We start from the raw sequence: 13,708 nt of genomic DNA on the forward strand, positions 1-13,708 counted from the left end.
GGGGAAAGGGTGGAGAAGCAGATGGTTGCTTCTCCTGTGTGCCCTGACCGGGAATCACACCTGGGACATCCACAACACCGGGCCGATGCTGTATCACTCAGCCAACCAGACAGGGCCAAAATATATACTTATTGACTACTAATTAATCGAGTACTCTGGCAGGCACTAAGTTGTACGTTTTTTAGTACTTACTCTGCATTTTTATGGAACAGAAAAGGACCAGTACTTTGAAACTGAATAATGTCCAAGATATTTTTGTTTGGCTTTGGTTACCCACTGTCTTGAATCTAAGTAACTGCATGCAAGGGACTGCCTTTAAAGTATTTAAAATATTCTAGGCTTTACTGAACTGGGGATAGTAGTAGAAAAATTTATTTTTATAGTTCTTATATAGATAAATGAGAGTTTATCTTAATTGTTAGCTGACCTTTATTTTTAAAGATTTTACTTATTGATTTTATGGCAGAGGGGAGTGAGAAGTATAAACTCATAGTTGCTTCACTTCAGTTATTCATTACTTGCATATTGTATGTGCCTTGACTGGGAAAATCCAGAGTTTCAAACCACCGACCTTAGGTTCCAGGTTGACGCTCTATCTACTGCGCCACCACAGGCCAAGCTAAGCTGATTCTCTCTCTCTTTTTTTTTTTTTTTTTACAAAGACAGAGAGAGAGCAGAGAGAGGGAGGACAGATAGGGACAGACAGACAGGAACGGAGAGAGTTGAGAAGCATCAATTATTAGTTTTTCACTGCAACACCTTAGTTGTTCATTGATTGCTTTCTCATATGTGCCTTGACCGCAGGCCTTCAGCAGACCGAGTGACCCCTTGTTCAAGCCAGCGACCTTGGGTCAAGCTAGTGAGCTTTTGCTCAAACCAGATGAGCCCACGCTCAAGCTGGCGACCTCGGGGTCTCGAACCTTGGTCATCCACATCCCAGTCCGACGCTCAATCCACTGCGCAGCCGCCTGGTCAGGCTAAGCTGACTCTTTAATTATAATTTTTAGGGCCTATGTCCTGAAAATATTTGGTAAATTAGGTAGCAGCTCTTACTTTCTGTTAGACTAAGTTTCCTCTTTTTGCCTCAATAGTATTTTCATTGATACAATGGGTAAAATAATGGTACTTAAATTCAGAGAGTTTTTGGGAAGATTAAATAAGATAATACAATAAAGCACATAGCCCAATTTCTAGAGTAAATAAGACAATGGCAGTAAAAATCTGTCTCCTGAGTCCTCAGTGTCTCCAGTCCCACCTGCTCAGGTGCAGCTCACAGGAGCAGCATGTTTCATGTATGTGTAGTCTCAGAGAAACTGTTCTGACTTCTGTGGAAACCATTCAGCACTAAGGCCATGAGCCTTCAGCAGTGTGGGAAGATACTATATAGTATATTTTAAATCCATGACATTTAAAATTCTGATGGTTTTGGCTGTTGAGTGCCATTTTATCACGGAAAATGTTTATTTTAAAACAGCTTTAATGGCCCATATGTACAATCCGTAATCTCAAGGTTATTATTCTGACCTCAGTTGCTATGAATTTAGAGTACATAAGTAAAGATGCTTTTTTGTGTGTGTGTGAGACAGAGACAAAGAAGGGACAGATAGAGGCAGTCAGACTGGAAGAGAGAGAGAGAAGCATTAATTCTTCGTTCCGGCACCTTAGTTGTTCATTGATTGCTTTCTCATATGTGCCTTGACCAGGGTGGGGGGCTCCAGCAGACCAAGTAACCCCTTGCTAAAGCCCACAACCTTGGACTCAAGCTGGTGAGCTTGCTCAAACCAGATGAGACTGCGCTCAGGCTGGTGACCCTGGCGTCTTGAACCTGTGTCCTCCAGGTCCCTGTTTAAAGCTCATCCACTGCACCACCGCCTGGTCAGGCAGTAAAGATGCTTTTTAATGTGTGATCTACAGCTGCTTAGTTAGTTGTTGCTTTCCAGATTTTCATGGGTTTTTTGTTTGTTTGTTTGTTTACAGAGACAGAGAGTCAATGAGAGGGACAGATAGGGACTGACAGACAGGAACAGAGAGAGATGAGAAGCATCAATCATTAGTTTTTCGTTGTGACACCATAGTTCAGGGGTCTCAAACTCGCGGCCCGCCGAACAATTTTGTGCGGCCCACAGACTAATCCATGAAGTTCAAAATATTTTGGATAAAATTAAGTAAGCCTAGGGGCCTACTTGTATTTTTCATTTCTCTAGCATCCTAGCTAGATATTAGCTTAGTTGACAGCAGTTGTGATGCGAACTACAGTTTCTGGTCGTTTTGTGACACTGAGTAAACTGCATGTACGATTGTGCTTGTTGTACTGATTTTTTTTTGTTTTCAACTGCAGTGAGAAAAGTGTTGTGTAACAGTTGCCTTTTGTAGACCTAGTGTGCCCCGCCAAACGGCTGTGATCTTGCTCTGCGGCCCACATGCTGAGTTGAGTTTGAGACCCCTGCCTTAGTTGTTCATTGATTGCTTTTGCATATGTGCCTTGACTGCGGGCCTTCAGCAGACCAAGTAACCCCCTTGCTTGAGCCAGAGACCTTGGGTCCAAGCTGGTGAGCTTTTGCTCAAACCAGATGAGCCCGCACTCAAACTGGTGATCTCGGGGTCTCGAGCCTGGGTCCTCCACTTCCCAGTCTGACGCTCTATCCACTGTGCCACCGCCTGGTCAGGCAGATTTTCATGTTTCTTAAGTCTAGATAGATTTATATTTCGTTTCAGTACAATAATTTAGTTAATATTTCCAATAAAGCTTGTTGTTGTTTTTTTCTCCCATTTTGGTTACTTTAGTGCTTTGTTTTACACCTGATTTGTAAAAGTTTTAGACATGTATATAAAACATACCATTTTATTATTGCTAAGTGAAGTATGTCTTATTTTCTGGTATTATTATTTCTTTTTTTTTTTTTTTTTTTTGTATTTTTCTGAAGCTGGAAACAGGGAGAGACAGACAGACTCCCGCATGCGCCCGACCGGGATCCACCCGGCACGCCCACCAGGGGGCGATGCTCTGCCCCTCCGGGGCGTTACTCTGCCGCAACCAGAGCCACTCTAGCCCCTGGGGCAGAGGCCAAGGAGCCATCCCCAGCGCCCGGGCCATCTTTGCTCCAATGGAGCCTTGGCTGCGGGAGGGGAAGAGAAAGACAGAGAGGAAGGGGGGGGGGTGGAAAAGCAAATGGGCGCTTCTCCTATGTGCCCTGGCCGGGAATCGAACCCAGGTCCCCCGCACGCTAGGCTGACGCTCTACTGCTGTGCCAACCGGCCAGGGCCTGGTATTATTATTTCTGTGTTTGTAATATCAGTAATTACTGCCACACTCGTCAGCCTAAGCATAAATGTTATCACTTATTTTTTAAAAAAAAACAAAACAGTTTGAAGTGTAGTTATTTTGCAGTACTGGGTTTATACTTCATTGGAATAGAGATGTATGGCAATAAGCAGGTTTTCAAACCCAGTACTTACTTTGTGTATAAATGTAATTTTGTCCATTGTTTAATATATACATAGATATATTATTCAGTGAATACATTAACTTTTAAAGGATACTTACTATTGTTTAAATGCAAAAGTTCACATCATATTTCTTTTTCTTACCATGTTAAATAAATGTTGATATTCTTAAAAGTAAAAGCACAAAGCTCAGTGGTTGATATATAGAAACTATAAAATAAATGTTAGCTGCTAATTATTTTTTTATCATTAGAGAGGGAGGTCAAAAGATTATTTTCTATTGTATCAGAAGACTAGAAACTAAGCTAATCTAAAATTAGTTTCTTTAGAAAACTAAAGCAAAATAAGACTAAAGCCAATTTAGTTTTATTTATAGGACCCTCAATCCATGGGTGCTGTGAGAACAGAAATTCTCAGGTCTGGAGATGAGCTAGCATTAAGGAGTAACGTGTAACCTATATTTAGTGTCATTAAACATAAATTCCTAGTATAGACTTGTAAAGCTAAATCAGCATTATCTTTAAGAGTCTTTTCAAGAGACGTGGGGAAGCATGGTCTTTTCTCTCATGGAAATAACTGCTATTTCTTTTTTACTTTGGCTAGGGAGGTCAGATAGCTTGGTCACTTCATGTTTTGTTAGTAACATTGAAAGAGACTTACACTTTATGGACAATTACACAAGAATCTTAGGGTTGTAGAGTGGGCATTTTCTTTTTTAATTTTTCTAAAGATAATTTTTTTGTGGGTCTCACTGATAGCATGAAAACTTTTTCAGGTGGTGAAATTAAAAGGCCAGGTGCTGTCTGTCATGTTCCGGTTCCGGTCTAAGAACCGAGAATGGCTCTGGATGAGAACCAGCTCCTTTACTTTCCAGAATCCTTACTCAGATGAAATTGAGTACATCATCTGTACCAACACCAATGTGAAGTATGTATCCTCAACTTTTTACAATTTGGGTAGTTCAGCCAGCTAGAATAGGATTTTAACAACAATAGGTTAGAAACTAGGTTCTAAGATGTGAAGGGTTTGTATTTCAATTTTATGTTCAACGCTTTCTAGAATAGATTTTGTTTTATACACCAGTTTATTGCTCTAGTCTGGCAGGATTTTTCCCTAGTGATGTCTGTAGACTCTTGTATAAAAGGCCAGATAGTAAATATTTTAAAGGCTTTGTGGGGCATATGGTTTTTACTGCAACAATCAGCTCTGCCATTATATAGTATACAAATAGTCTTAGACAAATAAAGTGAACAAAGTTATCTATATTCCAACAAACTTTTATTTACGAAAACAGGCAAAGGACTGGATTTGGCTAATGGACCATAGTTGGAACATAGTTCCATTTACTCTTTTTTCTGGTCCTCTCTATATTCCGTGATTTCTTTCTGTTTGAGCTTTCTTTCTCTGCTTTGTAAAAGAGATTTTGTTGAACCTGACAAGGTGGTGATGCAGTGGATAGAGCATCGGACTGGGACGCAGAGGACCTAGGTTCAAAACCCTAAGGTCACCAGATTGAGCGTGGGCTCATCCAGCATTAGCGAGGGCTCATCTGGCTTGAGCAAGGACTCACCAGTTTGAGCACAGGGTCGCTGGCTTGAGCATGGATCATAGACATGACCCCATGTTTGCTGGCTTGAAGCCCAAGGTCACTGATTTGAGCAAGGGGTTACTCGTTCTGCTGTAACCCCCGGGTCAAGGCACATATGAGAAAGCAATCAATGAACAACTAAGGTGCCGCAACAAAGAATTCATGTTTCTCATCTCCTCTCTCCCTTCCTGTCTTTCTGTCCCTATCTGTCTGTCTCTGTCTCTCTCACTAATAAAAAAAAAAAAAAGTTTTATTGAGATAGATTTCTCATACCATACGGTTCACCAGTTAAAGTGTACATTTTTTAAAAGTATGTCACAGGGTTGTAAAACAACCTAATTTCATTCCCTCAAAAAGAAATCCTATATTCATTAAGTCACCCCCCACCGCGCAAACCCTCTACAACAACTAATCTACTCTGCCTCTGTAAATTTGCTTATTTTAGCTAGACATTTCATATAAACCAGGGGTCTCAAACTCACGGGCCACGAGTTTGAGACCCCTGATATAAACGGAATCATACAATATATGGTTCCTTTGTGACTGGCTTTTTTCACCTAGTATAAAATTCTAGGGGTCATCCATGTTATAGCATGTATCTGTACTTCATTTCTTTATTGCCAAATAATATTCTTTTGTATGGGTATACCATATTTTGTTTTATTCATTCATCAGTTGACAGACATTGAGTTGTTTCCACTTTTTGGCTATTAAGAATGGTGCTACAAACATTTGTATACTAGTTTTTTTGTGAATAATCTTTTAAGGAACTGCCCAGCTATTTTCTAAAGCTGCTATACTATTTTACATTTCTGCAATGTATGATGATTACAGTTTTAGCTGTCATTTTTATTGTACTTATCCTAGTGGGTATCAAGTTACTTCTTTTCCATTTAATGGGTCTGTAGAATTGGCTTTGAATCTACACTTTAAAAAAATTTTTTTTATTATATTTTTACAGGGACAGAGAGAGAGTCAGAGGAATAGATAGGAACAGACAGACAGGAATGGAGAGAGATGAGAAGCATCAATCAGTTTTTCGTTGCGACACCATAGTTGTTCATTGATTGCTTTCTCATGTGCCATGACCGCAGGCTTTCAGCAGACTGAGTAACCAACCCCCCGCTCAAGCCAGTGACTTTGGGTCCATTCTAGTGAGCTTTTTGCTCAAACCAGATGAGCCCATGCTCAAGCTGGCAACCCCAGGGTCTCGAACCTGGGTCCTTCTGCATCCCAGTCTGACGCTCTATACACTGCGCCACTGCCTGGTCAGACACACACTTTTTTTTTTTAAGCGAGAGAACGGGAAATAGTGAGACAGACTCCTGCAAACGCTCCAACTGGGATCTATTTGGCAACCCCTATCTGGGGCTGATGCTTGAATTAACTGAGCTATTCTCAGACCTGAGGTCAGCACTTGGACCAGTTGAGCCATTGACTGTGAAAAGGGAAGAGAGAGAGAAGGGAGAGAGGGAAGGGAAGAGAAGCAGATGGTCGCTTCTCATGTGTGCTCTGACCAGGGATCAAACCCAGGATGTCTATATGTTGGGCCGACACTCTATCCACTGAGCCAACTGGCCAGGGGCAAATCTACCTCTTGGTCTGATTTTATAAATAATTAGTAGAATGAATAGTCCCTTGTGATAACATGAGTCTGTATTGTCCCAATTCAAGTTTTAGGACTTGTAAAGTTTAATTCTCTGCTAATTAATATAAAGAGTCGGTTGAGTTAGAAATTTTTATTAACTTAAGATTCAGGTACATATGGTCATGGTTATTGTAGATTTTTGTTTTTACATCTTTATATAATAGAACAAGTATTGTTTTGTGGGGATTTGTGTGTGTGTGTGTGTGTGTGTGTGTGTGTGTGTGTGTGTTTATTTTTCTGAAGTGAGAAGCAGGTAGACAGAGAGACAGACTACTGCATGCACCCGACTGGGATATCCCGGAAATCCCACTAGGGGGCGATGTTTTGCCCATCTGGGGCATTGGTTCGTTGCAACCAGATCCATTCTAGCGCTTGAGGTGGAGGCCATGGAGCCATCCTCAGTGCCTGGGCCAACTTTGCTCCAAAGGAGAGGGGAGAGGGAGAAACAAAGAAAGAGAAGGATCAACTCATTCCACTTAGCTGTTCTGTTTAGTTGTGCACTTATTGATTGCTTCTTGTATGTGTTGCCCTGACTGGGGATTTAGCCCACAACGTCAATGTGCCAGGATGATGCTTAATCCACTGAACCACTTGGCCAGGGCCTACTTACACTTTTAAAAACACAATATATGTCTATACACGCACATATACAACTAGGTACTGAATACCTAAGAAGAGATAGAACCCAAACAGGATGAACCCTTGTGCCATAAGATATAGTTTCTCTTTGTACCATGTTGTCTATCGTGTGAATTGTTGAATCTGAGATCATAGATTACCTTTAGGATTGGACTTGAAAGAATAATTTATTATTGATCACCTCACCTACAGGTGAATATATACGGCTTTATGTACAAATGGAGATACTTTTTTTTATTTTACCTACTCTCTCCATTTTCCTAGGAACTCTAGCCAGGAACCACGGCCTTCACTGTCCAACATAATCCAGAGGCCACAACTAGGTCCCACAACTAATTTACCCCTGGAGATGGGCTCAGGGCAGTTGGCACCCAGGTGAGAATGATAGAAGAATCATTTACTGAGCAGTGACTAGCCCAGGACTAGTCACTATCACTTCTATTGTTTGTTTGTTTTCTAAAGCCTTTTCCCAGATTCTTTTAAAAAATATGTTTTTTATTTCTCTCCTCACTGGCCTTAACATATAGGCAGCAGCAACAGCAAACAGAATTGGATGTAGTATCAGGAAGAGATGGACTGGCGAGCTACAATCATTCCCAGGTCAGTGTTTCTTCTTTGAGGAGGATGGTAAGCATTTCCTTAAGAAGTCTCTGTCAGTGCCAGTTAGAGTGTATATGTATCTTTACATGAATTTTAGAGTTATTGAATTGTCGTGTTAAACCTTTTGTGGTTATTTTTATCATTGTATTCCTAGGTTTCTGTTCAGTCTGTGACAAACACAGGGCCAGAACACAGCAAGCCCCTTGATAAGTCTGATGGTCTTTTTGCCCAGGATAGGGATCCACGGTTTTCAGAAATCTATTCCAACATCAGTACAGGTACTTTTCTTCCTCGTTATCCATTTAAATTTTCATTTTGATCATTTACTCATGGGCTTGCTGCTGCCCATCAGTAAGTAGTCTTCCGACATAATTCCACTGAATCATAATACCTCATGAGTAAGGAGGAACTTGCTGAACTATAGCCCCTTGATTGGCCCTCTCCCCACTCCTTTTGGTCCACAGATCAGACTAAAGGCATCTCCAGCACTGTCCCTGCCACCCAACAGCTATTCTCCCAGGGCAACACATTCCCTCCTACCCCCCGGCCGGCAGCAGAGAATTTCAGGTGAGCCCCATATGTGTGCTGCTTTCAGGGCAACTGAGTGATTCAGTTGCTAAGTCCAAGTTTTATTCTTCCCTAGCTTTCTCTGGTTGTTTCAGACAAAGCAGTAGAACCTTAAAAGGCCTAGGGTGTGGCAAGCTGCTTTTCTTCCTCGTTTCTTTGAACCTGTCTTATTGCCATGTTCTAGGTTCCATCTCTGTGTGTCCTGATTAGTATATGACTGTCAGTCTTTCTGGTGGTGTTTTCCAAATTCGGTTACCAAGTTTTCCTTAACTGTAGGGAAGTCAAGGGAATCAAGATAGCACTAGATTGTCCTGCAAGTTCTAGATTCTGTGATAAAGCCATCCTTTTAATCCTTCACTTTAACTCTTTGTTCACTCCTAGAAATAGTGGTCTAGCCCCTCCTGTGACTATTATCCAGCCATCAGCTTCTGCAGGGCAGATGTTGGCCCAGATTTCCCGCCACTCTAACCCCAGCCAGGGAGGAAACCCGAGGTGGACCACTAGTACCCGGCCAGACTTTTCTGCCCAGGTAAAGTTTCACATCTGTCCCCTGTGGATCATTTTATGTTTGTTTTATTGGGCTATTTCCCATATGTAAAGTTATTGCATATTTTCCTCAACCCCTACTACCTAGCGTCCAATTTTTTTTTTTTTTTTAACAGAGTCAGAGAGAGAGTCAGAGAGAGGGATAGACAGACAGGAACGGAGAGATGAGAAGCATCAATCATTAGTTTTTCATTGCGCGTTGCAACACTTTAATTGTTCATTGATTGCTTTCTCATATGTGCCTTGACCGTGGGCTTCAGCAGACCAAGTAACCCCTTGCTCGAGCCAGCGACCTTGGGTCCAAGTTGGTGAGCCTTGCTCAAACCAGATGAGCCCGCACTCAAGCTGGCGACCTCAGGGTCTCGAACCTGGGTCTTCCACATCCCAGTCCGACGCTCTATCCACTGTGCCACCGCCCAGTCAGGCTTAGCGTCCAATTTTTATCTTTGTTGGGAGCAGCTAGATAATTGAAAACCATGGATAATCCAAAAATCTCAGAGTCTATGATTTTTACATACTCAGTTTAAATCAGAATTACATAGAAGATCTTGAATAGATTTGATTTTCAGATTTTTTTGTGTGTGTGTGACAAAGTTAGAGAGAGGGAGATATAGACAGGAAGGGAGAGAGATGAGAAGCATCAATTCTTCATTGTGGCTCCTTAGTTGTTCATTGATTGCTTTCTCATATGTGCCTTGACCAGGGGGCTACAGCAGACAAAGTAACCCCTTGCTCGAGCCAGTGACCTTGGGTCCAAGCTGATGAGCCTTGCGCAAACTAGACGAGCCCACGCTCGAGCTGACGACCTTAGGGTTTCGAACCTGGGTCCTCTGCGTCCCCGTCTGACGATCTATCCACTGCGCCACCGCCTGGTTAGGCTTAGATTTGTTTCGGAGTATATTCTAAGAGGTTTCCACTTTGGTTAGGACCACAAAATGCAGGAACAAAGGAGAAAATTAATTATGAATTTATACACAGTGATGCCTATTTACAAAAACAGGTATTGGAAAGACCTTATATACTATATTTGTATATATATATAACATGTTAAGCCTAAAGCTAATATTCTTTTATATATTAATATATACTTATATTAATGTATTACATATAACACATATAATATGTAATATACATTATGTATTATTACATATTAATAATATAAACAGTAATATTTTAAACTTAAAAAGCCAAAACCAAAAGTTGGCTCCAGAATTGTCATATGCAGTATGATCTCAATTGTATAAAAAAATGCATAGGAAAATAAAAATTGGAAGAAATGATCAACCCTGGGTCTTTCTAAAAATTTTTTACATTGTTTTGAGAGGGGGTGGAATGGAGGGAGGGAGAAAGAGAAAGAAGCATCAAGTTATTGTTCCACTTAATTGTTCCATTTAGTTGTGCACTCATTGATTCCTTCTCATACATGCCCTGACTAGGATCATACCTGTGACCTCAGAGTGCGGGATGATGCTCTATCCGCTGACCCAGCCAGGGCTCCACCATAGATTTTTGTTGGTAGAATTACAAATAGTTTAAAAAACTTTTTATTCACTTTGCAAATATTCCACAGTGCATATACATTACTATTATGGTGAGGAAAATGTTACTAAAAAGAAAAAAAAAGACAACATTAGGAACAAATGAACGTGATACAGATTGAAAAATAAAATAATGCAAAGTGTTTTTTCTATATATACTATATTATTAATGCCTCTGTTTTTATATAACCTTGCAATTTATAAAACGCTTTTATTTAAATCATTTTCATTTTATTCTCACAACTCTATACTTTTATGAATCCTATAGTTCTTTACTTTTTGCAGTTTTTCACAACTGCCTAAAATAGTGTCAAGTGAGACTGGGAGTTAATGGAAGAAATATACAGTAGGAAATAAGTGCTGAACTAGATCAAAAGAATCCAGTGATTGATAGAGGCTCTCATAGGAGTGGTATGTGTAATAATATTAATGTTCTATTTATTGTTCTTTATTTTGTTGTTTAGTGAGAGGAGGGGAGTCAGAGAGATAGACTCCCGCATGCGCCCCGAGCAGGATCTACCTGGCAAGTGCACTAGTGGGTGATGCTCTGCCCATCTTGGGTGTTGCTCTGTTGCTTAGCAACTGAGCTCTTCATAGCGCCTGAGGCAGAGGCCTTGGAGATATCCTCAGCTCCAGGGGCCAGCTTGCTCCAATCCAGCCATGGCTGTAAGACAGGAAGAGAGAGAGAAGTGAGAGGGGAGGGGTGGAGAAGCAGATGGACGCTTCTACTGTGTGTCCTGACTGGGAATTGAACCCAGGACATCTACACACCGGGCTTATGCTCTACCATTGAGCCAACCAGCCAGGGCCCATTTATTGTTCTCTGTTCCTTCTGTCTTTCAGCAGGTGGCCACCCAGGCTACCGCCAAGACTCGTTCTTCCCAATTTGGTGTGGGCAACTTTCAGACTCCGTCCTCCTTTAGCTCCATGCCCCTCCCTGGTGCTTCCACTGCATCATCCGGCACTGCTGCTTACTCTGCTCTCTCTAGTCGTGGATCCAACTTTGGTAAGTTCATATCAGAAGATGGGTAAAAGAAAAGTCACAGCACTGAAGATAAGGACTTGGTTAAAATGGTTTGCTGTGTACTGAGCAAATGATGGAGAAGTGCAAGCAAATGTCAAAAGTATTTGACATTTAAAACCTACGCACATGAAAAACATTTTCACATATAACAAAAAGCATGTAAAAGTACTATGAATTTAATAATAATCCAATTTAATAAAAAATAAGCAAAGGCTTCTTAGAACAGCTTCCTAGACAAGAAAAATTAATTTGGGTTGGGTTTTAAAATAGAAGAAACATTGATTGGCAGAGAGAAGGGCAGACGGTTTCTAGGTAAAATTAATGATCTGCACATAGATTTGCTAGGTTTTCCTCTCCAGTGAAATTAGTAGATTGAAGTTTATTCTTCCTCACTAGCTTCTGAGACTGGACAGACTGCAGGACAATTCCAGACACGGACAGCAGAGGGTGTGGGAGTCTGGCCACAGTGGCAGGGCCAGCAGCCTCATCACCGTTCAAGTTCTAATGAGCAACATGTTCAACAGCCATCAGCACAGCAACCTGGCCAGCCTGAGGTCTTCCAGGTGAGAGGGTCAAAAAGCCTTCAGCAAATCAGAGACTGGAAACAGTTAGTGTCAGGAGAGCCAGAGAAGGAAGCAGGTGTGGATTCAGAGTGTGGAAGAACACAGTGGGGAGAAGTAGGGATTACATGTCATTAATTGGAAAGATTGTGAAGTTAGTGTGATGCACAGCCTTTAACCAGACCATAGTGATGGTAGCATTATATAAAGTTGTCAAAGAAAGTAATTGTAGCCCATTCAAAGAGAATACATCTGCATTTCACAGAAGCTTGGGTATAAACATACTGATTATAGTTATAAAGGTCTATTTACGTACATCCTGAGGGTACTGCAAATCTAAATGGTGTACACAAAGGAAAAGCTAATTTAAAGAACAGATTGAGGCCCTGGCCGGTTGGCTCAGCGGTAGAGCGTCGGCCTGGCGTGCGGGGGACCCAGGTTCGATTCCCGGCCAGGGCACATAGGAGAAGCGCCCATTTGCTTCTCCACACCCCCCCCCTTCCTCTCTGTCTCTCTTTTCCCCTCCCGCAGCTAAGGCTCCATTGGAGCAGAGATGGCCCGGGCGCTGGGGATGGCTCCTTGGCCTCTGCCCCAGGCGCTAGAGTGGCTCTGGTCGCAAAAGAGCGACGCCCCAGAGCGGCAGAGCATCGCCCCCTGGTGGGCAGAGCATCGCCCCTGGTGGGCGTGCCGGGTGGATCCCGGTTGGGCGCATGTGGGAGTCTGTCTGACTGTCTCTCCCCGTTTCCAGCTTCAGAAAAATACAAAAAAAAAAAAAAGAACAGGTTGAGCCCTGGCCAGTTTTCTCAGTAGATAGAGCATCAGCCTAGCATGCAGACATCCTGGGTTTGATCCCCAGTCAGGGCACACATGAGAAGTGACCATCTGCTTCTCTTCCCCTTCCTCTCCCCTTCTCTCCCTCTTCCTCTCCTTCAGCCAGTGGCTTGACTGGTTGAGTCTGGGCACTGAGGATAGCTCCATTGGAGTGCATTAGCCTCAGGTGCTAAAAATAGCTTGGTACATGAGCATTAACTCTAGATGGGGGTTGCTGGGTGGATCCTGGTTGGGGCACATGCGGGAAGTCTGACTCACTATCTCCCCTCCTCTCACATTAAAAAAAAAAGCCTGGTCTGACCAGGCGGTGGCGCAGTGGATAGAGCGTTGGACTAGGATGCGGAGGACCCAGGTTCGAGACCCTGAGGTCACCAGCTTGAGTGCGGCTCATCTGGTTTGAGCAAAAGCTCACTAGCTTGAACCTAATGTCGCTGGCTCGAGCAAGGGGTTACTTGGTCTGCTGAAGGCCCACGGTCAAGGCACATATGAGAGAGCAATCAATGAACAACTAAGGTGTCGCAACGAAAAACTGATGATTGATGCTTCTCATCTCTCTTCGTTCCTGTCTGACTCTATCTATCCCTCTCTCTGACTCTCTCTCTGTCTCTGTAAAAAAATAAATAAATAAAACAAAACAAAACAAAAAGCCTGACCAGGTGATGGCACATTGGATACAGCATCGGACTGGGACAGAGGACCCAGGTTTGAAACCTCAATGTCGCT

General features: G+C 42.2%; 1 protein-coding gene across 8 annotated transcripts in view; it reads left to right on the top strand.

The window, feature by feature from the left end:
* The window catches only part of ARNT (aryl hydrocarbon receptor nuclear translocator), a 93,056-nt gene that overhangs the window by 78,433 nt on the left and 915 nt on the right, over positions 1-13,708 (top strand). For 6 of the 8 annotated variants that reach the window (XM_066268020.1, XM_066268016.1, XM_066268019.1 and 3 more), the window contains 8 exons: positions 4,220-4,371; positions 7,584-7,694; positions 7,847-7,919; positions 8,074-8,197; positions 8,384-8,486; positions 8,868-9,015; positions 11,414-11,576; positions 11,991-12,157. In XM_066268020.1, the coding sequence (XP_066124117.1) occupies positions 4,220-4,371; positions 7,584-7,694; positions 7,847-7,919; positions 8,074-8,197; positions 8,384-8,486; positions 8,868-9,015; positions 11,414-11,576; positions 11,991-12,157 (1,041 nt within the window). The remainder of the gene's footprint in view (positions 1-4,219; positions 4,372-7,583; positions 7,695-7,846; positions 7,920-8,073; positions 8,198-8,383; positions 8,487-8,867; positions 9,016-11,413; positions 11,577-11,990; positions 12,158-13,708) is intronic. The other 2 variants (XM_066268017.1, XM_066268023.1) reach the window with 1 other exon arrangement.

Source organism: Saccopteryx bilineata, chromosome 3 (genome assembly GCF_036850765.1).
Source record: "Saccopteryx bilineata isolate mSacBil1 chromosome 3, mSacBil1_pri_phased_curated, whole genome shotgun sequence".
In the NCBI taxonomy this organism is placed as follows: domain Eukaryota; kingdom Metazoa; phylum Chordata; class Mammalia; order Chiroptera; family Emballonuridae; genus Saccopteryx; species Saccopteryx bilineata.